Here is a 27,224-nt window from a genome sequence, read left to right as displayed (position 1 = left end):
CTGTTCAGAGAGTCTGCCAAGGCAGTACTGTGTGACCGCGCATCAAGTTACCGGGCGATGTTGTTGCTGCTGTAACTGTTTCTCAGAGTCTGTGCTACAACTGCGTGAATTTGGCAAACATACTGATCATCATATATCTAGAATATTCACAATCATAAATTTATTAATAACAGGGTCTGTACTACAACAACTACGCGAATTTGGCATGAAAACGTATTATCATTCAGGATTCGAGTGCAGTTGGGAAGTTTTGTAAGTATACAATAACGACAGAAATATTTAATTTTTATTAAGTTTTCATAATCATAAATGTATTAATTTTTTTACACTCTTGCTATGACTGATAATGCCTTGTGCTCCTGTGTATTAACAAGCCAGAACAGAATCCAGATGGTAGAGGACAACACCAATAGGGGAAAATGGGAGGACAGATGGAGAAATTAAAAGAGGTAAGATTATGTTGTGCAACTTCATGTATGGAGGGAGTAAAGTGAATGTTTAATGAGTTCCATAAGCAGATCATATGTAGTTTTCATTCAGTTCAGGTATTATGCCCCTCGAAAGTGAAAGACTTAAACTTTTACTCAAATTGTCCTCAATGACACTTTCACCCATTATCTTACCAAATCAAAAATAAAAATCAGGGGTCACCGTGCAAAATTTGGTACTAAAGAAACAAATTAATACCTAACATTTACCGATATTTGAAATTCAAAATGGCTGCCATCCCTGTGTTAAGGTAGTATGCGCCTCGAAAGTGTAAGTGAAAGACTTGCACTTTTACTCAAACTTACTTTAATGAAACTTTCAAGCATTCTCTTACCAAATCAACAATAATAACCGGGGGTCACCGTGCAAAGTTTGGAACTAGCGAAACAAATTACCCGACATGTTGCTATATTTGAAATTCAAAATGGTCGCCATTCCTGTGTTAACTCTATGGGGAAAAATTAAATTTTGGATTTTCGAAAAACTAAGAGCTTTAAAATGAGTTCCCACAAGTGGTAGATCAGAAAAGAATTGTAGAAATTTGAGAGTCCGACTGTCCCAGAGGCGCGTTCTACCGTAGGCCTAACGCTATGGAAAAAAATAAATTTCGATTTTCGAAAAAAAAAACTAAAGCCATTAATATGTTCCTTGGTCTACGAGATTTAAAATGAACCCCGACAAAATGGTAAACCAATGAGTATTGGAAAACAATTGAGAGTCTGAATATCTGTCGACGTCCACGAAACACATTATTCCTTATCTAGACATTTTAACTCTCTTAGTGTTACACTTTGATCCATTTTCATCGTTTTCGATGACATGGATGAGCCAATATGCGGTGAAGAAATGGTCAAGGTGCACGCGAATGATATAAAATGACACAGATTAACATCAAATTTGTGAAAAAAGATAGATCACGGACATTGAATACAAATTGTTGATAGCCCTGTTTTGAAGTTAAAGGGCAGGGTTTTTTTTATCAGCTTTTAACATTTCTGGACGAATTAATGAACAGGACACAATTTTCAAAGATAAGATAGATTAAAATCACATAAACATTAGACGATGTAAACAAGCACTTACGCGAGAAACAGGGCCAGGGTATAGGACTGGCGCTTCAAGGTGGAACACGCCCGATGACAAATATTCGTAGTCTCAAATTTCTACAATTCTTTTCTGATCTACCACTTGTGGGGGCTCATTTTAAAGCTCTTGGAGAAAGAAAAACTTTCCCTGTCTTACTTTTTCGAAAATCCAATATTGTCTTTTTATCCCATGGAGTTAACACAGGGATGGCGGCCATTTTGAATTTAAAATATCGCAATTTGGACATTTTGTTTCGCTAGTTCCAACTTTGCACGGTGACCCCGATTTTTATTGTTGATTTGGTATGAGAATGATTAAAAGTTTCATTCAGAAAAGTTTGAGCGAAAGTTTAAGTCTTAAGCCAGGTAAATCTCGAAACTTAAGCTTAATACGAGAATCCATACTGAGCACTTTCTTCATCACGAAAACATCTACAAAATGCGTTTCTGTCATCTCTTAAATCAGCAAGACAGATCTTTCATTGCTAAAACCTGTAAATTACAATCCTTGAAAATCTTGCAAGAACATGGTACGGAATCCTATGCATGTGAAGTTGAGCCACTCATTTGATTCTAGAATCCAATCCTTCTACAGGATGAAACAACCACGGAAGATTTACAGTCACAGATTGAAGAAATACAGAAAGCCAATAAAGAGCTGCTCACAAAGAATTCAAGATTTGAAAAAACTATTGTCACCCTGCATTCTGATATAGGCTACCTGAAGAAACGACTTGGATCAAAATGTGCTGTTGAAAAGGTACTGTATATGAATGATTAAGCAATAACCCCCGATGAAGGTTTGTATACACGAGTTTACGTGACCTACGGCGAGAACCGCTAGGCGAGTGCCCAATATAGACACAATCGTACCCAAATCGTGTGGATAACAGCCTGCGGCCAGGGTTATTGCCATTACGTTGTATCAACATATGTTTTTCTGGCGTTTCAAAGTAGTTTTCTAAGACATATTAGCACCCAAAAAACAGAGAACAGAATAAAAAAATTGAGCGACCGTAGTCGAATAGAAAATCAGCGGCCAGGACCAAGCATTGCGCTGTCATGAAGGATATTAGCAAATGCAATGACTACATCGCAGAATTGAAATTACTACAGAATCACCATAGAAGACTTGGAAGTATCCACTTTAAACAGCAGCGGTGAATGAATTTTGCTAACGAAACAACTGTACTTTCATTATTGTGCTCTGTAGATTTCGATAATTTGCCTAACGAGCTTAAAATGCATCATGACAGCCACACATTTCATCATTCACTTGCATTTTTCGGCGTGCCCTTCGCTCGCGTAACTTTAATAATAACAAGACATATTTTCAGTGTCCCTCCAAGTGCGAAACTTTAATATATATATATATATATATATATATATATATATATATATATATATATATATATATATATATATATATATATATATATATATAATCATTGAATTTATATTCTCTTTTGTTTCACCTTTGTTGCGCACAGGGGGCTACCCTGTTTTCAAAAGTTTGAATAGGGGGGTCACCCTGGTTTTGAAAGTTGGAATGGGGGGGGGGGAGAGATCTGCCATTTTTTGACGTCGGCAAAAAGTAATTCACCAGCCCCCCCCCCCCCCCCCCAGGCCGAAGAAACTGACCAGTCCCTAAAATGTAACTTTGGACTAGGACTTTCTGACTTTCCTGTTAAAATGCAACCTTGGACTTCTCTCCTCTCTTTGCATCAACTGTTATCCAGTGGAGGAGTTTAAGGCAAGAAGAGCTGCTGTGCTAAGCAGTGCTGTGCTGTGCTCACTTAAATGTACTAAAGATTAACACATTGTTTTGAAAGTTTCCATCAGATCCGTTGCCATCAGATCCGTTCTTTTTAATCTAGAACTTAAACTTTTCGCTGTAGGTTCGGTTTTCAAGTAAATTTGTTTTTAATATATCGCTGTGCCATAACAGGGTGGAGCTGACCCCAGGGTAATTCATGACAAGGATGCCGAGATCGTGAACTTGAAGGCCAAATTAGCGTCTGCAGATAAAGCCATTGCAGATAAAGAAGATGAAATCAAGAAACAAGGGAATAATCTGACGACAGTTCAAGCAAAACTGGACAGCATAACAATGCTCAAAGCCCAGGTGAGGCTAACCATTTACAGCAAATACAGCAAGATTTTTGCAAGTGTTGACAAGTGAAATTCTGCTCTCTATTGGTACGTTTAGCTTTAGATAAAGGCACATATCGGTTTGATCACACACTCAGATATTTATACGAAACATCTAAAGAAAATATGAATTGAAAGATTCGAAAGTTTTGTTCATAACATAGAAAAAGAAGTCAAAATGAAAGCATGATGCAACAATGTGTCAAACTTACTTGTTTTTATTTATTGCTATTAACTTATTTTTTCTGTATATCTTTATCCGACATGCTGATATACTTGTGGTATGTCATTTGTGTAAGAGATACAATCTACCTGCATCATGCCATGTGTAATGACAAATTGTGGGCTTCTATTGAAATAAAGAATGTCAGTCATAATGAAAGGGAAATGCACGTGTAATGATTTTGTTCTCAGGATGAAGCTGACCCTAGGGCGGACCAGATGAAGGATGCCAGGATCGAGAATTTAACGGCACAATTAGTATCAGCAGATGAATCCATTGCAGCTCAAGAAGACAAGATTGAGGAACTAAGGAATACATTACTGACAGTCGAAACAGAGAAAGAAGACGAAATAATGGAAATGAGGAATAGTCTAATGACAGTTCAAGCAAAACTGAACACCATGACTCTGCTTCAAGCTCAGGTAAGGCCAACAGATTATAGCGATGAAAACACTTTAATCTCTGGTTAAAAATCCTGACATTCTGCCCTAAGTTAGTCTCGGATACCCAGACTGCTCTTCGGGACTGAGAGCCCCGCAGAGCAGTCTGGGTAACCGAGACTGGCCCTAAATATACATGTAACCGTAGCTTTGAAACATGTCGGTTTTATTTCCCAGTAAATCTGCCGAAATACAGAAAGGACGAATGAAATAAGAGGGAAGGCTCTATAGGCGAGCGGCAGGCTCACCTATTTTTCACACTTAATGTACCCACCTACATACGGCCACATCATACGTCATTTGAAAGCTTATTATCTCTACTTTAAGAAATTGACGATGTGGAGCTGCCAAGTAGGGCCATAACCCCTAATTTGCATAATTCACATGGGTACCCAATTTGCATAAATGTGATATAAAGTTAGGAAATTCATTGTTAACTACTCTAAACATACTTTAAACTATTGAGTGATATATCAAATGAAAGGTATTTGCATGTAGAATACAAAATTGATATCCAAAGGATATCTAAAATGGTTTTACTGAAATATTTTCATATTAATACTGAAAAACATATTTTACCCTTTTGAATAACAATATTTTAAAAATTTGAACACATACAGCCACATCATACAGCCACATTATACATCATTTGAAAGCTTACTATCTCTACTTGAAGAAAATAGACAACATTTAGCTGTCAAGTACGGCCGTAGCCCCTAATTTGCATAAGTCCCACGGGTACCCAATTTGCATAAATGCGATTAATATTAGATATTTATTATTCACTACTCGAAAAATACTTTTAAACTATCGAGTGATATATCAAATGAAAGGTATTTGCATGTAGAATACTAAAAACACATCCAAAAAGATATTAAAATTCATTTTACTGAAATATTGTCATATTTATATTGAAAAAATATTTTCCCCTTTTCAATAACAATATTTAAAAAAATTTAATACAAAAAGCCAAATCTTACAGCATCATCATACGTTATTTGAAAGTTTACTATCTCTACTTCAAGAAAATTGACAATGTGGAGCTGTAAAGTACGGACGTGGCCCTTAATTTGCATAATTTACATGGGTACCCTATTTGCATAAATGCGATATAAAATTAGAAATTTATTTACTACTATAAACATACTTTAAACTATCGATTGATATATCAAATGAAAGGTATTTGCACGGAGAATACAAAATGGATATCCAAAGAGATATTAAAATTATTTTACTAAAATGTTTTCGTACTAATGTAGTACAATACACTTTCCCCTTTTTAATAACGATATTTTGATAATTTTAACACATAGAACCGCATCACACAACCACATCAAACGTTATTTGAAAGCCTATTATCTCTGCCTCATTAAAAATGACGATATGCAGCTGACAAAAAGGGCTGTAATGATTTAATTTGCATAATGCACACGGGTAGCTAATTTGCATTAATACAATATAAAATTACTAAAATCAATTGTAAAGTACTCTAAACTTACTTTTCAACAATCAAGTGATATATCAAATGATAGGTATTTGCATGTAGAATAGAATCATGAACTCCAAACGTGTAGTTAAAATATTCTTATTGAATATTTTCAATTAAATCGTAAACATCTTGACTACTTTTTAATATTCAAAATATTGAGTACTAATAACGAATAATGCTAAAGTTATGGGATAAATATCTGAATTTGTTTTGCAATTGATTTTTTGTTTATTAAGGATACGCAAACTGGAACATTTTACTGTCTAATTCCCATATAACTGAACAACAAGAATACATAAAACCAATTAGAACTAATTTGGGATAATTGGGTCTTCATATTTTGCAAATTTTCTAAATCGTGTTTTGTGCTCTATAGTTGAGTGTTGAAATATAACAAGTTACTCTTAAAAACAAGTAAAAAGAAAAGCAGATGAGCTTAAATTTGCAAATTAAACCGACATTACTTCACCATCCAATTATCCCAAATTAGTTCCAATCTTGTTATAAATAGCTGTGTGTTGAATGACCCTTTTGTATTATTGATGTCATTTTTGTTTCAATCTCTCTAGAAATCTTGTTTGATGGAGCATCATTGGTTACTACATCTGTTACATCTGTATTTTCAGTTCAGTTATGTGGAATATGTAGACGGAAGGCACCATATTTCATTTATCGTATTTATTGTTATATAATGAAGGAAAAGCAACTCAACACACCGTTCATATCTTCGTTGTTTGCATTTTGTGTATGATATTGTGTATATTGTCAGTGTATATTATGTTTGGCTGTTTTATATAAAGTGTTAATTAGCCATGGCGATTATTCCAGATAACAGTAAAATACTAGCACAACTTACAAGTTGGTACCTTATGCTAAAAATACAAGTTAACAAAATGACGCCCACGAGGAAAGTTCGTGGGCCGCCCAATTATAAGTGGATGATGCATAAATAAAAAAAATTTCAAAGAAAAAAAAAGTGGATGATGCAGTCCAACCTTTCACAGATCAAAATTCATTGACTATTTTCTCAAATAAATCGTGAAGAAATAAACAACATACATCAAAGATACGACTGATTTTACACGTAAAATTGAGACAATAAAAGTTCCGACCAATGCGACATAGGTAACACTAGACATTGTTTCAATGTACACTAATACACAGCAGAATGAAGCAATGGAATCAGTCGACAGAGCATTAAATAAGGAAAGATCATCAAATGATTGCATAATCAAACAACCAACAACAAAATACATGATAGCTATGCTGAAAATGATCATGAAAAACAACACTTTCAAGTCAACAGTGAATTTACCGTCATGTATTTAGGTGCGGTACGAGATCTCCAGTTTTACCAGAAATTCCCAACATTACATTTTTTTTTTAAACGTTTTTATTGGAGTTATCAAAAATTTTCAAAAACATGTCTCATTAACTCTGAGAAAAAAAAAAGACATTACAGAAATCAATAAAGTAGTGATCATACATCATTATTGTGTATGTCTGTTGTGCTAGGGTCTTGGTGGATATTAGTACTGTAAATTCTCCACTTTTTATTATGGGCAAAATTTTATCTTTCCTCAAGGCAATGTGATACTCAGTTTTTTGTATAGAGTTCACAAATCTTTGTATGCTGTAAAGTTAGGCAAGGTCTTTTTACAACGACAAATATAAATGTACCTTTTACCAATAAGCAGTAGGAAATTCACAATACTAGAAAGTTTGGGATCACCTAGTATGATCTGCCATATTTTTGGTCTTACTCTCAATTTTAATTTTTGTCCCCATAACATGAAAAATGCTTCCCAAAATAGTTGCACATGTTGACAATCATTTCACAAGACAAAATGAGAATAATTCAGCAACACACTGAACAAATATCGCTCTGACTGAGATTCAGAAACGATGTATGATTCTCATTGGAACTCAAAACGAGCTTAATGAATTCATATCAAACATGAACAAATGCATCATACTTTCAAATTTTCGAAAGCTCTTCTCAAGAAATCATATCATTAGACCTCATTATCTATAAAGGTCATCGGTGGAACAAAGAGAACATTCTCGACTGCAAAACACACACAAAACCAACAGATACATTGCGGTTCACGAAACCAAACGGCAACATTCAAGGGCCTTGTTAAACGCGAAACATTACGATACATGAGAACAATCATGCAACAACAAGGCAATAGAGAATACAAGATGTTTTCGAGATAAAAGTAATGAAATGCAACCAAACGATTCTAAATCTTGTTTAAGTATTACTAAGTTTGGACAATCGGATGACATTTAAATGTTATTAAATTTTCATTAAATTAATTTCAAAACCTTGGAATCGTAAAAAGTAAAAGGGAACCAAAACATTTTCAGGTCCCCTATATGCAGATCAAAAACTCCAAGTACCCCTCTACAATCTCCCAAAATTTTCGAATCCAACACGAATTCCTCTGCCTCTCACCGTTATTTGTGAGCGTAGTCTAATCACATACATAAGAAACGGAAATATAAGCGTTACGATGATGCCAAACTTCACAAAACCTACAACAGTCCGATCTCCGATTCAAATGAGCGTACACAAATACAGCCTGAACGAACAGTAGACATTCTAGCTTCCGTACTTGAACAAACTGAACTTCAGTGGAACAACTCGATTGGTAACACCTACAATCATTCAATCAGTGCACATGTTTCACCAAAAAAAAATGAAGGACTGATGAAGACAACTCTATTCTCGAAAGGTAGCATCAAAGGATATCGCAGTGTCACATTAGTCTTGCTACCCCATAGGGCAGAACACGTAGATTAGGACTACGTCTCGCCATGGCAAATCAACACTATACATAAAACGGCCAAACATAACATAATATACACTTACAATATACACATGTACCATACAAAAATTCAAACAACTAAGATATGAACGATTTGCGGAGCTGCTTTCTCTTATTACATGTCACCAATTGTGTCTGCTGTCGAATTAATCTTCCCTGCACAGACCTTTGTTCCTGCCAAGGCAGCGATAACTGTGGCAACCCTTTTACTCATGACAATGCTGGTGAAGAAGAGGATGATGAATTCCTACAATTACTAGATTTACTGGAAATGACATGAATGATTTGGATCATGAATCATGCCATTACTTTGACTGCAGCTTACTCTGACACATTGTTTCAGCTACAGAGCTACATTTCAACAACTACAATAGTGTCGTTCGTGTGGATCTTTTTGTTGCATTGATAAGCTTACTTTAGTTAATTTTTTAAAACACCATTATTAAAAAGAGGAAATATTTATTTCGACAGAAATATGAAAATATTTCCGTAAATTAATTTAAATATCACTTTTGATATCAATTTTATGTTTTACATGCTAATACCATATATCACTCGATAGTGTAAAAGTGTGTTTAGAATAGTTAACAATGAATTTTCTAATTTCATATCTCATTTCTGCAAATTGCTTACCAGTGTAATTTATGGACATAAAGGGGTACGGCCTTCCTTGATAGCTCCACATTGTCAATTTTCTTCAAGTAGATATTATAAGCTTTCAAATGACGTATGATGTGGCTGTATGATAGGACTCTATGTGTTAACATTTTTAAAATATTGTTATTCTAAAGGGGAAAATATTTTTTCCATATAAATATTAAAATATTTCAGTGAAATCAATTTTAATATCTCTTTGAATATTCATTTTGTATTCTACATGTAACTACCTTTCATTTGATATATCACTCGATAGTTTAAACGTATGTTTAGAAAAGTTAACTATAAATTTATAATACTATATCGCATTTATGCAAATTGGGTATGCGTGTTTATTATGCAAATTAGGGGGTTATGGCCCGATTTGGTAGCTCCAAATTGTCAATTTTCGTGAAGTAGAGATAATAAGCTTTCAAATGACGTATGATGTGGCTGTGTGAATTGGCTGTATGTGTTAAAATTTTTAAAATATTGTTATTCAAAAGGGGAAAATATTGTTTTCCATATAAACATGAAAATATTTCAGTATAATCAATTTCAATATCTCTTTGAATATCCATTTTGTATTCTACATGGAAAGACCTTTAATTTGATATATCACTCGATAGTTTAAACGTATGTTTAGAAAAGTTAACTATAAATTTATAATACTATATCGCATTTATGCAAATTGGGTATGCGTGTTTATTATGCAAATTAGGGGGTTATGGCCCGATTTGGTAGCTCCAAATTGTCAATTTTCGTGAAGTAGAGATAATAAGCTTTCAAATGACGTATGATGTGGCTGTGTGAATTGGCTGTATGTGTTAAATTTTTAAAATATTGTTATTCAAAAGGGGAAAATATTGTTTTCCATATAAACATGAAAATATTTCAGTATAATCAATTTCAATATCTCTTTGAATATCCATTTTGTATTCTACATGGAAAGACCTTTAATTTGATATATCACTCGATAGTTTAAACGTATCGTTAGAGAAATTAACAATAAATTTCAAATATTATATCGCATTTATGCAAATTGGGTACCCTTGTTAATTATGCAAATTAGGAGGTTATGGCCCTACTTGGCAGCTCCACATCGTCAATTTTCTTAAAGTAGAGATAATAAGCTTTCAAATGACGTATGATGTGGCCGTATGTAAGGTGGGTACATTAAACTCCTAAAATAAGGCCCTTTTTGTGGATTCGCCGCTCGCCTACTAGTATGCGCCTCAAAAGTGAAAGACATAGACTTTTACACAAACTTTCCTCGAGGAAAATTTGGTACTCGAGAAACAAATTACCAAAGATTTACCGATAGTTGAAATTCAAAATGGCGCCATCCATGTGTTAACTCTATGGAGAAAAATAAAATGTTCGATTTTCAAAAACAAAGACGGTAAAAGTTTTTGTTACCACAAGAGCCCCAACAAGGGGTAGATCGGAAAAAACTGGAAAATTTGAGTCCAAATATCTGTCCGCGACGCGCATTCAACCTTGTCACAAAACAGTAAAGGAAGTCAAAATAATAGCATGAGAAAAGGTATTATGTGTATCATTTTTCATTTAAAAGTATTTATTTTCCGTATTTTTTCATCTTACAGGCTGATATATTTTTGACACAATGTTACTGTGTGTAGATTATTGTGCACAAAGATGTTGTATTGTTTTAATTAATCATTCTGTGTATACTGATAATGGGAGGATTTCTGAAAACAAATTAGAATATTATTCACCACAAAAGGAAAGCCCTAATGTTCGTTTTTTTTGTTCTCAGGGTGTAGCTGATCCAATGATTATTCAGGGCAAAGATGAAATGATCGACAACTTGACATCCCAATTAGTGTCTGCAGATGAAGTTATCAGAGATAAAGACGATGAAATCAAAGAACTGAGGAATGAACTTGTCACTGTCCAAGCAAATCTTGACTCCATACCCGTCCTCCAAGCTCAGGTAAGGCCAACATTTTATAACAATTACAGCAATTGTTTTCTCAGCTGTTGACAACTAAAATTCGATCCTAAAATATATGCAACTCTATCCTTGACACACATCCGTTTGATTATCCGTTTTGTTCTCAGAGAGTAGCTGACCAGATGATTATTCAGGACAAAGAGGAAATGGTCGATAACTTAACAGCCCAATTAGCGTCTGCAGATGAAGCCATCAGAGATAGGGACGATGAAATCAAGGTACTGAGGAATGAACTTGTTACAGTCCAAGCAAATCTTGACACCATGCCTGTGCTCTACGCTCAGGTAGGTCCAAATGTTTATAACAATCGCGGCAAATTGTTATACTAAGTGTTGACAACAGAAATTCGACCCAGAAATAAATGTAATTCTATCCTTGGCACACTTCTATTTGATCATCCAGGCACTCTGCTGAAACATCTGAGAGACAATGAAATGAAAGGAAAAGTTTTGTTCACAAAAATTGAAAAGAATCACAGCAGTAGCATGAAACAACGGACAAGGTATCAGATGCACTAGATTTTAGCTCACGCGTTCAGCCATGAGAGCTGTTGCTATACCGATGTCTGTCTGTCAGTCAGTATGTCTGTCTGTCTGTCTGTCTGTCTGTCTGTCTGTCCGTCAGTCCGTCTGTCAGTGTCTGCCTGTTTGCAGAATATCTGAAGAACAGCTCATAAGATTTGAATAAAATCTGGCACATAGATTCTGTTTAGTAACAGCAAGACCTAACAAGTTTTTTGTGGGTGTGGCTTGCATAATGAATGCTAATTTGAATAAATAATTGTCCTGAAGTCAGATATTCTCAGGACCAAATCTGAGAAATCTTTGCACAGATATTGATCATAAAAACATATGACAGTTTTCAAGATCATTACCGTTTGGCGTCATGACATTGCTTATTTGCATATTCAATGAACTTTTGCAATTAGAATTAGATATCTGGAGGACTTTACCAAAGAAAATAAATAGACATTTGGCAATTCCATGTCAATTATTGCGAATTTCCATATTAAATGACATATTTTATAAAATAATTCTAATTTGCATATTTGATGAACTTTCAAAATTACGGATATATGTCTTGATTGACTCAAACAAAGTTAATGAAAACATGCAACATACATTGAAAATATAAAGATATACTAGTAGTAAAAGCAATTGAGTATTTTTATGTCAGCGAATTCGTAATTTGCACATTCAACAAAATGCCTTACTAGGTATATAAAACAGGAAAAACTTGCAGTAGTAAAAATCATTGAGGATTTTCAATTCATATTATTTATAATTTGCATATTGCATATTTAACAAACTTTCCTAATTAATGATATAAAACTATACGACTTGAATAAAGTTGATGAAACATGCTATGTATACTACTGATGACACAATGACGTAACAGCAGTGAAAGTCATTTAGCATTTTAACACTACCTGATTCGAAATTTGCATATTTAATGTACATATAAAATTTGTGAAATTAAAGCAGAAAGACTTGAAAGTACATAAAGTTTTTATGTACATTGATGATATTACAGTAGTAAAAGACACCAACAATTCCACCACTTGACAATTTGCACATTTAATGAACGACAATTGGGGATGTATAAGTCCTTCGACGATTAAATTTGCTACACAAAATGATGACACAAAAATATTACAGTTTTGAAAGAATTAAGAAGTATTTTAGCTATCGCTAATTTTCATATTTACTTTTTGTTTTCAAATGACGCTATGCATACCGCATCAAAAGGTAATGATAACGTATAACAATATTTATACGTGAAATGACGTATTACAATTTGCATACTAAGTGAACTTTGTAAATATTGCTTATATTTCTGCAATGGCACTACCAAATTTGATGAAGGTTTTCTGTAATTGTGATCAAAACAAGAAGTATGCATATTGAAAGACATTTTGCAGTTCCACGTCAGCATGTCAGTCATTCAAAATTAATGAAAGTTAAAAGCATCAATTTACACACAATTGCAACATATACTAAAACATAGGAGCATTTGCAGTTCACATCCGGGTATTTATCAGTACCTATGTATTTTTATTCCTGTATTTTTTCGTCTTATAGGCTGACATATTTCATGCTGACTTCCAGGCGGAGAAGAAAGCCAAAGAGAAGGCCCTTCGCGACAAGGAAGTGATGGATCAGGAGATGATGCTGCTGCAGTTAGAAAATCAACGACTACAAGATGAGCTAAATACCTACACAAATAACCAGTAGAAAGGGAAAGACAGGAAAAATAGAAGAACAACGATTACAATTAGAAATAAAGTCATAGTAAGGCATTAGCCTAAGCGTTTTGAAACAAGTTCTGGTTAAGGGAACTTTGATGTTGCAAAATATTAAGATTGTTCCAACTTCCTCAGAAAAAGATATAGACAAATATTTTCCCTTCAATACTTTCCTGGTTTAAGGATTTACTTTGGAACCCCAGTGAATATTAACTCTTTTTTTGTTTCTATACACAGACATTTACCTTTTGCTAACAGTTTACAGAATTTACTCCAGTTTTGGTATCAAAATACCGGTTGAGGTTGATGTATTTTGCCCCTTCTCTCATTAAACATTTCGGGGTTAAGCCATGGTATATATGCTTGAACTTGAAAGAGAATATTATGAAGATTTCTTAGTCAAAGCACCAGCAAACATTAAAAATTATCTATGATGGCTTTTTCGAGTAGGTAAGTTTTCCACTGGGATAAAGTCAAATTATTTAGCAGAGAGAACTTCTAACAAATGCATTTCTCAAAATAGGTAATTATGCAACTTATAAGTAAGCTTTCATCATCATTACGTTACATAATACAACTTCAAATTTATCAGATAACCACCAATGTCTGATATAAAGTAAACTTGAAGGTGATTTTCAACACGATAGAAAACTACCATCTCCTGCACTGAAACGTATCTCAATCAAAGCCAAAACTTCCAGATCGACATTTGATCGCGCAAAGTCCAGCAGTTGGGCGTATTCTATCGAAGGTAAATGATGACAACCCCATTTTAATCCGGACTCAAATTTATTTCTAAACATTTGCATATTGTACATGATGCGTTGTATTTGCATGGAAAATTAATTTTTGCAACAAATTTTGAGGGAGAAAACAGCACATCTTTATAGAACACAAAATATGATAATTATCAAAGGTAACAGCAATTGTCATATAGAAGGCGAAGGACTTCATTTTAACGTACATCCGAGCCTGAGATGTCTGAAAGATTTTGACGCAATTAAGTTTCCAGGACAAGTACTGAACCATTCTGAACAATGGATTCTCTGCAAAAAACTTGTGTTTGTAACCAATTTAAAGCATATATTTTCTGAAAGCCTGAATATTTGCGAATGTTTTTATTTGTATTTTGTAATAATTGTTTACGTAAGGATCACGTGACAGTCCCAGTCAATTTGCAAAGCCTCTGAAAAATCGCATTCCCTTCTCCTGTACAAAGGCTGCAGTGTTTCCGATGAAACTTTATGAGATCAAAAGCTGTTGTGTCGATCTTTCAAAAGGTGTCTGCAATTTTTGTTTTACGTTCTAGATCCAGTAGGCGATTGATCCCCATCCCCGACAGTCCGTAACAAAAACAAACATACAAAAAAATTAGTATAGCCTAAATTGAGACACTCTTGTGAAGTTCACAATTCTGTCAATCGTTCGTGATAATTTTGAACGGAAAGACCACAGCTTTTGCACAGGGAAGGAAAAAACGATGTTTGAGAGGTTATGCCACTTTAGTGTCACGTGATCCTTATCTAAAGAATCATTGCAAAATGCAATTCACAGCATTGGCCGATATCTAAGTTTTCAGAAAATGTACGGTATATACGAGCTCAGTGTTTTTCTTTTCAGAGAATTTTTTGTTTGGAAGGGCCCACTACTTGTCCTGAATGCTTAAACCGATTTATTGTAAAAGTATCAACGCAAATCTAATCAGTGTACGTTATGTCGACACATGGACACAATCGCGGTACTGACATATAGCTCACAAGGAATGCCAACAGCAGGGCAACTATGTTTTGTCTTCTCCATGTCCGGCGGGATGTCAGAAATAAACTAGGTTTTAATTACAGCAAATTGTGAAAATGTACTCTATATCTTTAATTTTTTATGTTCAAAAATATATTCACAAACTTAGCAGCAAGTTCGTGTAAAATCGCCTCCCACACGTAATTTCCGTTACCGAAAATCCGTGACATAATGCATTTTTTCTACATGACTACATTAATATAAATTCTAGTTTCTCTGATTTCTTAGTTTGCCTGAAATTGACATTGATTCTTTAAAGCTACTCTAAACAAATACTGAAAATATCATAATGTATGTTTTCGTCAAATAGTGTGGTACACTATTCTATTTAATTATTGAGCACGGGTACTAAACACGGACATTTATAAAAAATTTACCAGAATAAACAACTTGTAGTGAAATTACTGTGTTTGTGTAGTCTATCAAATGGTTGCCGGTACGAGGAGTGAGATGCGTGTGAACTGCACAGTGGTTCAGTCACTGACTTGTTCGCACTGGGGTCTTGGTAACTGTAAGGACTGTTGCAATGCTACATCATCTGACCGTGTGTAATCCGAGTCAAAGTCATAGCCCATAATATGCGCCTGGCCCATCAGCCAATCATAATCCCTGCATGACACGTATGCTTCCATCAGCAGAGAGAAGAAACCTGTGAAGAAATTGATCCACTTTAAAAAGAAGCAAGAGGACTTCTTAAACTGGTATCTCCAAGATAAAATGACTGACCAAAACGTCGAATCGGATATAAGAAATTTTCTGCATTTGGCGCCAGTACTGAAACATGCTCATGCCTCTGTGTGAAATTGAGTGATGCTCTGTGAACATGGAATGACATTATGTGTGTCGATTATCCGTTTTTTTTAATAATCTGAGCCATCTAGTTATGATATGCTGTTCAGTTTTTCAAAATAGATTTATTCATTATATAAAAAATACTATTATGGCAATATTTTGAGCATACAAATCAAGTGATAATAACGCATCTTCAATGAAGGGTATGCAATTATATAGTGATTGTATACAATGAAAAAGTTCTGTGAGGGCCATACACAGAGATGGCTCTTGAATGTTCATATTTTGGGGTTTGAAGCCAGCCAACGACGTACAATTGTTCAGTTGTGTGCGCAAATGGCAATTCCTTGAGTTATGAGTGCATTTATCGGTTTTTGTCGAAAGAAACGTGATAGTATTACTCTACAACACACTCGTTTGGTGACGTGCAATAATTGTGCCGCTATGGAAGATGTATCAGGGAAAGCTAGTTTGAGGCTTTCCGCGATTGTCGGAGAAACTATCAGATAATACGCCGAAAATGGTAAATGCCCTCCCCTGGTACTGACACGGACAGTCCCTAAATCGAATCGAATTTGTCTTTTGACCTATTAACCTCTGCCAGGAACACATACACTTGTATTATGTGGACAGTATGTAAATAATGAAGAGTGCGCTGTCAACATGACTAAAGGTCACTGAGTCATGCCCGCACAAATACATAAACACTCTCCTTCTGGTGGTAGTATAATGTGGTGTTCTTACCAAGGTTAACTTAATGCGCGTATGTTACTCTCACCTGTGCGATAGCCGATTTTACAGTGCATCAGAACTCGCCCGTACTGTTTGGCTATTTCAGCTATTTTGTCTCTTTGTGTGTGGAATATTCTGATACAGTCAGTGCCACACGGGTAAGCTGGAAAAAAACAAAGGTACAATTGTATTTCTACGACCATAAATTTCAAGAATCCGAAAGGATTAGTGAATTTAAAACCGTTAATAACATTTAGTCTGTTTGGCTACAGGAAATTAACTGGTTAAAGCCCCCACCCAATTATCAGATTTATCTAATATAAATATTATTTACTTGATGAAATATTCAATGGAAAACAAAAGAACGACAAACTATTAATGGGCGAACAAAGATTTTGTTTAATAATTGTGCATCACCGATTATGGTAACAACAAAACTCTACAATCGGGGAACCTCAATCACTATCTCACGCTGGTAACACTTGTGGTATAATAAAAAAAGTATTATGATCGATATATCGGTTCAAAACATTAAAAAATAGACACATGATGCTAAAATGTCTGGCTCTTTTGTATCATGATCAAACCGACTGACGAAATGGTCCTGAATATGGCTGCTTGTGCAGACCTTCTAGTTTTCGGGGAGTTGCTGGATATCTCCTTGCGGGAAAACAGAGGGGAACGAACTCTGAGATTTAGACTTGAATGCAGGAATTAATCAGAGAGCTGTGAGAAAACAAATTTACCCGGGAAAACAAACTGGTAAAGTGCTTTATCGACCTTCAAAAAGACTTTGACACCGTGGATCATGGGATCCTGTCAGATAAACTCAAGGGGAGGGGGGTCGTTGTTACTCTGTTCAAAGGGTGCCAGGGACCCCCACGATCGATGTAAACACTGTATCTAGGGTACGTTGGTGATCGATGAAAGTTAAAACATGTTTGGTAACAATGAATATCGTAAATGTTGCAGCTATGTTGACGTGATGCATCTAGATATCATGCATGAAATACATTGTCCCTCCCTTTAAAGCGTTGGGCGTGAGTCACAATGCTGTTCATCGGTTCAGATTTTATTTGACTGGCAGACACGGATGGTTGACGCGAATGGCTATATAAGCTTATCATTGTAGGGTGCCCTAAAGGTCGACATTTGGTCCCGTTCTGTGTTCTATATATGTAAATGACATGTGCACTGCTGTAAACTGTCAACTTCTTTGGTATGCTGATGACTCGGCACTGATGGTCTCTGGCAAGGATGTTGGTAAAATACAAGACGAACTAAGCTAAGAGTTGCAAAATTTGAATGAGTGGTTGGTGGATGACAAATTGCATTTACATCTTGAGAAAACGGCATCAATTTTGTTCTGCTCAAGTCATTTCCTAAAAGGCAGTCTAGGCTGGAAATAATCTATAATGCCAATGCAGTCGCCAATGACACCGTTGACTATTTGGGTGCAGGTTTTGATCAGAGATTATTGGGAGAAAGTATGGCCAGAAAGGTAATTCAGAAGGCAAACGTCCATTTAAAGTTTTTGATTCGTAAACGTTAGGTTTTGGACAGGAATGTGCGTATTAACAAACTATTCTCAAATGGCCTCATTACTTGTCTTTTTCATTATGCCTGTGCCTACTGGTATCAAGGTTTTAAGGTTGTTAGTAAACAGAGACTACAAACTACACAATATAAAATGTACCGCAGGGAACATATTGCAGTCTGACAACTGGGTGCCAAATTTGAATATGTTAATGAGCTTTCCTTTCGAATTGTCACGTGACATGTTCACTGCATCTCGTCCGTTGGCCCGTCATCAGGCCATTTTCTCGTTGCTGATTTTAACACTTTCAGACCTCGGAGACGAAGGGAAACCAAACGAATGAGTTTTATTCAAAGGTATGTGGACCTGTGTGATTTTTTAGACGGAATTTCGGCGAATTAGTATGCCTTTGCGTACAGACAGAGAATGCTGCACAGCTGCGATCGAGTATTTTTCATTGTGGGACGAACTGTAGGGCCATACGATTTTCTCAAATTGATGGCAATTTTCAATGAAACTTACATCTAAATATTCGTTCTATTTGAAAAATATTTCTGTTCAAGCTGTAATTTTGACTAGCGACCACAGAAACGTGAGCCGAAAATTGACATCGAAATCCAAGATGGCGGCGGTCTTTACCAGCTACTTTTAGCGAGGGCAAGTACTGTATTAGACGACATCAAGTGCGACATCGTCGTACTTTTCGCGCACTCAGTTGTTAAAAAAATTAAAGTAGACCATCCAAAGTATTTCATTATATGAAGTGTATAAAGAGTTATTTGTAGGGATATTTTGATGAATTTCAACCGTAAAAGACGTCAAACCTTCCCGTGACATATCGATGGAATGTGCATACATGGCTTCACGTGTTTCTGTGTATGCCACTTGAAGCAAACTTTAATCGTCTTTCTTTCCTTATTTCAGATTTACACCCGTTTTGCATCGAAGAAAAAACATTTCTGAAGATATCTGACAGACTTGCCGTGTTTTGTGGCGTGAAGGTTTTTGATTAACGCTGATTGACGGTAGAGTCGAGTTGCGATTGGATTTTTAGTCAGTTTATCACACTTCACGGGTCTCTCTTTCGACTGACGCTCAAGCCGTCGTTTCTGTTCTGTGGAAGGACTGTATGTTTTCCGCTCAAGAAGCCATTAAAACAAGGGAAAGCTGTTTAACAGTAACATTCTGTATTTGATCTTGTGCATTTTTATTTTATTAGCTCTGACGAAAGTGAATTGTGGTTGGTAATCAGTGGTTATTTCCGGAGAGCTTTTTATATGGTTTTTCCTTCTTTCCTCCTCATTCATCGGCTTACTTAGTCAGTTCTGACATACAGTGTGAGTTGTCTGACAAAGTCAACAATATAGTTGAAGGCATTGTTACAAATAGATTAAGGCTGTCCATAGTAAGAATGAAGTCTCAGACAGGATATTTTTGGGCCTTGAAGGTAAAACGGCTAGATAAGCTCAGTAAGAGTGAAAAGGATAGTTTGTCGGGGAAATTATGGGTCAGAAAGCATGTTGATAATGATTCTTATCGCATGTGCGAAAAAATCAAGAGAAGCATCCTTCTGAACAGTGACAGTAAGAAAAGTCTTAACATAAACAACTTGTTCTATGAAATTGGTGTTTGTAGATTACCATTGACAGTTGGTCTTAAAAAAATTAAACAATTGGCCACTATGCGACTGACAAAATTGCAAAAATTAGCACATACTCTGACACCTTTATCATCTACCTTAGGCTCGTTAACTGCTAAACATGTGCAAGCCTATATAAAAATGCTCAAATTGCTCAAGAGGGTTTACTTAGTATACAGGCATAAAAAAGAGAAAGTACAGGAAACAAACTTTTCTTGCAAAACCAGGAATTTGTTGTTATCAGTTCAAAGACTTACAGATAAGTAAAAATGTGTCAGGTCGTTAGCAAATATGAAATTGAAACACAAGTTTGTAGTGAATCAACTGACTGATTAGAAAGCACTGGCAGATGTATGCAACTGCATCAACAGAAAGGAAGCAGCATTTTCTACTCAATGACATTGAAACAAAGTTACGGAAATCAATAAATATGATGTCTGCGCATGTCATACAAGTCATCAGTGAAGACCATATTTCAAAGTCCGTCTCAAATCAAGTCATGTTCCAAAATTAAAGCGTAGAGTTGCACAAATCACAAAAATGAAGGAAGATGATTTCAAACTATTGTGTAATGGGCGACCCTTGATACACAGAATACCAAGCAAAGGTGGTGTAGTGAGAGTGCACATCTCTGGCAAGGGAGGCGGTAAACCCAGGGTCAAGGAAGCTCATCCAGATAAAACTGATTGTGGCCCTTGTGGTAAATGTGGCAAGGTTTCTGCAGTTAAATGGTATCATAAGACAAAAAAGGAAGAAAGATACTTGACTTGGTTAGAAAAAAACTATGCCATAGCTGCTAACATGTGTATCTGTAATGCATGTAATCATGTCCTTGACAAAGCATTCAGTCAGTACTTAGAGGTAAAGATCCCACACAAAATGTGGATCTAAGGCGAAGACCGCAAAGCAAGTGTACAGTTTGTGACAATGAGAGTGTTAAAACAAATAATATAGATGACAAACAGTTGTTTAGGGCTTTGTTTAACTTTGCTGTCAATGATCCTGAAATAGAAATACCAGTACATGCACCTTTGTGTGCAGAGCATTATCCCTTATGGGCAAAACGGCACAGAGTACATTGTGTAATGCCTGAGTGTAATCGGTGTCTGTATGGTCAGGTTAGACATCCACCTGATGTTTTTTTCTTGCTCGATAATTTTAGAGAGCAAGGGGATTATCCAAATTTGGCATTGAAATCAGACAGTCCTATATGTATGTGTTGTTATATGAAACTCTATCGTTTCACCAATGCTCTCAAACAACAACAGCATGGTCATGTTTCTGATAATGATAGTCTTATAAAGATAAATGAATCTTTGAAACAAAAAATCAATGATGTAATTTCAGGGGATATCGAAGAAGTTGCTATTTCTAGGGTAGGTCATTTAGTCTGTAAAAAGCTTGTCAATAGAGAGCCCACTTCTCTTGACAGAAGTAAAGTCTCACTACATTGAACAGATCTCAGAACTTTATACAGAGAAAGGTAATAATGATAGGCCTTTGGAATTTTACACTGAGAGGTCAGCTACATTTTTGAAATTGGAAATGGCAAAGATTTATGGCCACCACATCTCATTTTCTACTGTGAAATCTGGAGGCATTGTACAACGGCACTCTCATTTTAAGATATGGTGCAAATACTAGGGACATTCTTCACAAACAGTATTTTAATATGTCAAAAACTGTCAATAATTTAGAAACGGCCTGTTCTGCGCTTAGAGCTGAGCTTACACGGAACATGACTGCAACAAGTCCAAGCACAATATCTCTCTTGTTTTCAGTTGCTGAAAACTTGTCAGACAGACTTCACTCTCAAGCAGCAAACTTTATTGATAAATACCAGAAAATCCCAAATTTATCTTCTATTGATCTCAAAAATTGGTAAACGAAATTGATCCTGTTCTCTGGAATTTTGTCTGTCTGATAACACAAAGTAAAAAAGAACGCTCAGAGATGTTTCGGAATAAGAAATGAAGAGGAGTGCATTTTAAATGCAACAGCGCTTCAGTATCACTGGCTTCGCTCTTGTTTTATTTCAAAACTGTGGAGTCAAGCACACACCTCTGTCATTTCACTCCCAAAATATTCAGAACATGGCTTTAAATTGACTGGTAACAATTTGGCAATTCTATAGGACAGTGATGAAAATGTTGCTGCTGCAGAGGCTAATGTCAATCAATTTACAAAGGGTTGTGCTTGTAAAACAGGTTGTGAAACAAAACGCTGTAGATGCAAAAAACATGACGCTCTGTGTGGGCCTGGATGTACTTGTAGAAACTGTTTAAATACAAAGGCTAGCAATACTGAAGACACTGTCACTGATAGAGACACATTAGAAGCCACAAATGAGTTATTGTTAGAGGAAATGAATGTAGATAGTGAGGATGATGAAGTAGAAATAATTTTAGAAGAGGAGGAAGAATATGATCTGCCTGAAGAATATGTTGTAGAGTTGGAAGGAAGAGACATATATGAAATAAATAGTACTAGTGAAGTTGAAAATGAACTGGATTGTGAGAACAGTGATGTTGAGTAAGCTCTGCATGCTCAGTATCTTTAAAACATGGTCTAGACAACACACTGAACCCCCTTAAAAATATACAAATACAAAAATTAAAAAAAATAAGAAAGAAAAAAGAACAAAAAAGGCGGTTTAAACAAGTTATGTATTGAGCAGTTCATCAGGTTCAAATATTTGCAATGTAAAACATGCGTCAGCTGATCGGAAAACGCAGCAAAAAAAACCCACAAAAATACAGTGAACGGAAATATCACTACAATATTTTAATCCTGGTTTATATACTGTATTTAACAATATTCGCGTGAAGAAATGTTCCATGATTGTTTTAATCAAGCAAGGAAAAACTCATGCGAATCACGGTTAAAATAACCGTGTGCGAATGATCAAAGCTTCACTGTGCATAGGCCGTGTACAACGCCGGTAACACACAGCCCTGTCATGCAGAGCTACACTGTGTAGTGTGTACAGATTCGCTATAGCGCTGTGACCGGCCTCCATACAGTATGGGACGAATTCTGGTCCAATGAAGCTAGGGGGTTCAAAATTGGCACACGCATTTCTTTCCTATAAGTGCCACGACCTGTAAAGTTTCACGACTGTTCACAACATGTAAGGCTCCTTAGCTGCTCCGTAATCAAGACCAAACATGGAAACACAAGTTTAGTGGACCATCGAGTCAGACTGAACAAGTTCGAAATCCTTGTATCTGAAATTTATTCAAGCCGTAAATCACTTTCATCGCCAAAAGTAAATATCCGAGAAAACAATTACCTATCAATTAGAGATTCCAAAGTCCTAGAGAGTGTATTCCAAGTCCGTATTTTGAATACGGTGTATCCAGGATGACATGGCTCCCGCCATATTTGTTTTGAAGGCAAAATGACGTCATTTTTTATAGACAGCGCCCCCACAGTTTGCCCCCTCCTCTCAGACTGTTGGACCTGTTTACTTTGAAAAATTAGGTTGACTTTATGTGGAGACTGGCATATGTCAAACCGAATCTAATGCATAAAATAGTGAGAGAGCAAGCTTCGTCTTCTCTTGCCATCTAATGTTGTCACGAGACAAAATGTAAACAATCATAACACAGGGCTTGGCAATAGTTCTGTTTTTATCTCAGGTGGAGTTAAATTATTTCAATCAATTTTTCAGTACTCAGCTTCGCAGGTGTGGAATAGTTTTAAACAAGTAAAATCAGGAATACAGTTTTCAATTACAATTTTAAATAAAGGTTAAAAGGCACTCGCACGAAATTTGATCATAGTCGAAATGAGTCTTTAGACTTCTCTTTGTAATCCAAGCACGATATTGTTGTTTTTTTGGTTAATTTTTGTATTATTTTTTGCAAAATAAAATAAATAAATAAATAGGTAAATCAATAAGTAGCTCAACTTACGCGCTGGAATGTGATAATATGGGATGCCAGCTTCTCTGAATGCTTGTCTTTCCAACTCTTCGTTGTAGCCAACTTCGTCACCAAATTCGTTTTCGTTTTGAAGTTCAACATTCCAGGGAGAGTTTGGAGAAATGTAGCCCTTCGATTTATTCGGATCTATGCGTGTTTCTAGTAATCTAAGGATGAACTGCCGGTTCCCTTTAAAGTACGGCTGCGTCCCAGCTGGGATGTTGAGAAGAGTCACCTCTTCCTGTGAAGGTTGTCCAGAAATGATGGATGTCTTCCCTTGCCTCATGTTGATGACAGCACCAAATCCGGCTGATTTGATCATAGGAATGTGACTTCTCCAAACCTGTCCGGCATCGAAGAATGTCGGTGACACGAACTTGGCCGGCCAGTACTCCCGCCACTTGGCAAGCTCACCGGGTGACTTGGTTACGATGGAAACAGGTGATTCTCCCGTTGCCGTGGATACTAAATGTACCACGCTTGCATCACTGTCGAACTGATGACCCATGGCGTTGCCAATTCGGTAAAATTCCTTCGACTGCTCTCCATCTTTTGGCGCCAATTTCTTTGATCGGGCGAGATGTAAAAGAACAATGAATGTTGACGTGTATGTGTCATTGCAGAACACGAGAACTGGTTTTGGAAGACCTTCTTCAACGTTTGCGAATTCATCTATACTTTTCAAATCCAATTTATCATCAACGACATCTAGAACATGAAATCGAACTTTGACTAAGTCATTCGCCATCTGTTGAATTTCACTGGTGCTTGGCAAATATTCATGACCAATCCAGGCCGGGGCGTTGGTATCAAAGACAGACACGATAGATTTAAAGCCTGCTTCTGCAGCATATTTGATTTGTCGTTCAGATAATCTTCCCGCCGTGAAGAAATCCGGAGTTATTCGCTTCGTCCACCATACTTTTGGTGGGTTGTACGGAGTTGCAAACTGTGCTAAAGTGATGGGAGTATTAGCGCAACAAACCAGAATCAAAACAGCCCGACACAACAAGTACCCCATGGCGGCAGTCGACATCTTGGCACTAGCGTGATTTATGGTCATCTTTCAAAGGTACACCAATTGCAGGCTGTGACAGAGGTGATTACCTTCAAGGTGAGTGTGAACAAAACCTTATTGGTTCCCTGGAGCCTGTGTGGACAAGAGGGCAGTACATTGACGCGGCACCTCCAGCACCTCGTACAAACCCTCCGTGATTTAGCACGATGCATGTACGTGCTAGTTCACCTTGGGGAATTGTGATGTGGCGAATTTGATATGACTTGAAACACTCTTACGGCTTGCTAAGGTTCCATCCAATAAGGAGACTCGAATGTAACTAACACATTACAACCTTTGACATCCAAATACATAACCAAATAAGGTCAACAACCACATGACACATTTTGCAACCAGGTGACATGACTCCCCGACGCGCGTACTCCCCCTATCGTACATTATGCTTGCCTGACCCCCGAGAAGTTAGACCTAGATGTCAATCAATATCAACAGCGCATTGATAAGGAACTTGACAGAATTAACGAGGGAGGGGCTGATGGAGTTAGGGGTGAGTCATGCAACAGTTTGAGGGGGGGGACAATTTCATTTCGTGCTGGAATCAGGGGAAGGGTCAGCAATCTTTGTGTAATGACATGGTGAAGGTGAATGCACAATTTCAAAGACTTGAAGAGTGTGATGAAATTATGAAATATCCACAAGGATAATAACTATAGTTTTGACTGTATTTGGACTCTTAAATACATCATAAAGTTTCAAAAACATACAACATTTGCACAACTTTTAAAAGTATAAGACATCTTTTATAAACACTATAAAATTATAAAATTATACATAATTATAAAATTTGCTCAGTACCAATAAAACAACCTTTTTGTGATTCCTTGCTTCGTACTGTACTAAACACATATGTTGTATTTTGATACCATATGGATAACATAAAGGATATGGCTTAGTAAACAAAATAACTGAAAAAGTTTTTATCACTGCTACGGCAATTACTGAAAACCTGAAATTACTAAGTTCAGAATGAATCAACAAAGCAAATCAGTCTTCGTCAATTTTACACAAACAAGAGAATGAAAACAGTACTGAATCAGTCTTCATCACTGTGCCACTGCTACCGTCAACAACATGACCATCGCCATCAATTTATTATTATTAATCTTTATTCTTATACAATAGGCCTCCAGCCCAAATGTATACAAAAGTTATCAAAAATAGGTACATCTTGGAAGACACTGTTGTTATATATATAAATAAGATGAGTACATCTATTCGATTGAGGTATTTACAGTCACATTGTTGGACATAGAATCTGGAAAAATCACAGATTGTACAGATTGTATGCTATCTCGCTTTTTCATTGCAAAAAATATAAACTTTGATAAATTATGGATAATAGTGATATTCTGCATTTGAAATAGCAGAATAAACTTATCAATTGACGGATGAGTGTAAATGTTGTGTGGTAAATATTTGGCCCTGAGCTCTTTATATAATGGACAAATAAGGCAAAAGTGATATTCATCTTCAATACGTTTTGTATCACACTAACAACAAACTCTATCTGAACGACTTATTTTTAAATATCTGTCAGATTCAATTCGTAAAGAATGTGCAGAAAGTCTAAAACGACATAAAGCACTGCGAAACTTGTGTACCCGGATAACTGACAAATATGACTCACAAGAAAATGAATATTTGATAAGACGATAAGTGTCAAGCTTACTAAATATAGGTAAACTAGCGTGCCAATCTTGGATGTTAATATCTTTACAGCGTTGTTTAAAAAGGAGGATAAAGCTATTGACACACCCTACCCCTTGATTGAGCCATGCTTCGCCCATTCCCACTGAAAAAAGTAACTTTTTAACCCCAAGTGCCCAGCATTCTTTACTCTTCTCTGCTTCATTATATTGAAAGATGTAACAATGATATGCCAGACGATTTTGTGGCATAGACAGCAATCTAAACCAATATTTGATGACTCTGGTCAATCTGAAAACACGCACTGGAAAACGCCCAAGTTCAGCTTTAATTGCGAGACTTGGTGCGTTTTGATAGATTTTCAACACGGTTAAACGACAAAATTTGTTGTGGACAATTTCAATTGTTCCCCTTGATGAAGCCCCCATATTTCACTTCCATACATCATAACTGGTAAAATTTTCCCATCAAATATCTTAAAGCCAGTTTAACATCAAGAGAACGAA

The 27,224-nt window shown here is 36.1% G+C and overlaps 2 protein-coding genes and 1 long non-coding RNA gene across 3 annotated transcripts; 2 read left to right on the top strand and 1 right to left on the bottom strand.

The window, feature by feature from the left end:
- The first annotated feature begins 361 nt into the window (after nt 1–361).
- LOC139143666 (optineurin-like) lies at nt 362–13,847 on the top strand. Its single transcript, XM_070714178.1, has 7 exons — nt 362–449; nt 2,170–2,334; nt 3,523–3,699; nt 4,140–4,370; nt 11,128–11,304; nt 11,433–11,609; nt 13,407–13,847. The coding sequence occupies exons 1-7, from the start codon at nt 420–422 to the stop codon at nt 13,557–13,559; spliced, it is 1,110 nt and encodes a 369-aa protein (XP_070570279.1). The 5' UTR covers nt 362–419; the 3' UTR covers nt 13,560–13,847.
- Nucleotides 12,887–25,440, bottom strand: LOC139143665 (uncharacterized). The gene is made up of 3 exons (XM_070714177.1): nt 23,985–25,440; nt 16,938–17,054; nt 12,887–16,016 (listed from the first exon to the last, which is right to left on the bottom strand). Exons 1-3 carry the CDS (start codon nt 25,054–25,056, stop codon nt 15,841–15,843), a joined length of 1,365 nt encoding a protein of 454 aa, XP_070570278.1. The 5' UTR covers nt 25,057–25,440; the 3' UTR covers nt 12,887–15,840.
- LOC139143667 (uncharacterized) lies at nt 18,604–19,609 on the top strand. Its single transcript, XR_011554651.1, has 2 exons — nt 18,604–18,784; nt 19,353–19,609. It is a non-coding gene; the product is annotated as an uncharacterized lncRNA (long non-coding RNA).
- Nucleotides 25,441–27,224: the final 1,784 nt, after the last annotated feature.

Source organism: Ptychodera flava, chromosome 11 (assembly GCF_041260155.1).
Source record: "Ptychodera flava strain L36383 chromosome 11, AS_Pfla_20210202, whole genome shotgun sequence".
Classification (NCBI taxonomy): domain Eukaryota; kingdom Metazoa; phylum Hemichordata; class Enteropneusta; family Ptychoderidae; genus Ptychodera; species Ptychodera flava.
Note: the sequence above shows the minus strand (reverse complement) of the source record. Positions and strands in the feature narration are given on the sequence as shown.

Excerpts from the sequence above, each read along its gene's own strand:
- LOC139143665 (XM_070714177.1), bottom strand. The coding sequence starts at position 25,056 with ATGACCATAAATCACGCTAGTGCCAAGATGTCGACTGCCGCCATGGGG. Across the intron at positions 17,055-23,984 it reads ATATTATCACATTCCAGCGC|CTTACCCGTGTGGCACTGAC; the intron begins GTAAGTTGAGCT and ends GTTTTTTTCCAG. Across the intron at positions 16,017-16,937 it reads TAAAATCGGCTATCGCACAG|GTTTCTTCTCTCTGCTGATG; the intron begins GTGAGAGTAACA and ends ATTTCTTCACAG.
- LOC139143666 (XM_070714178.1), top strand. The coding sequence starts at position 420 with ATGGGAGGACAGATGGAGAAATTAAAAGAG. Across the intron at positions 2,335-3,522 it reads CAAAATGTGCTGTTGAAAAG|GGTGGAGCTGACCCCAGGGT; the intron begins GTACTGTATATG and ends GTGCCATAACAG. Across the intron at positions 11,305-11,432 it reads TACCCGTCCTCCAAGCTCAG|AGAGTAGCTGACCAGATGAT; the intron begins GTAAGGCCAACA and ends TTTTGTTCTCAG.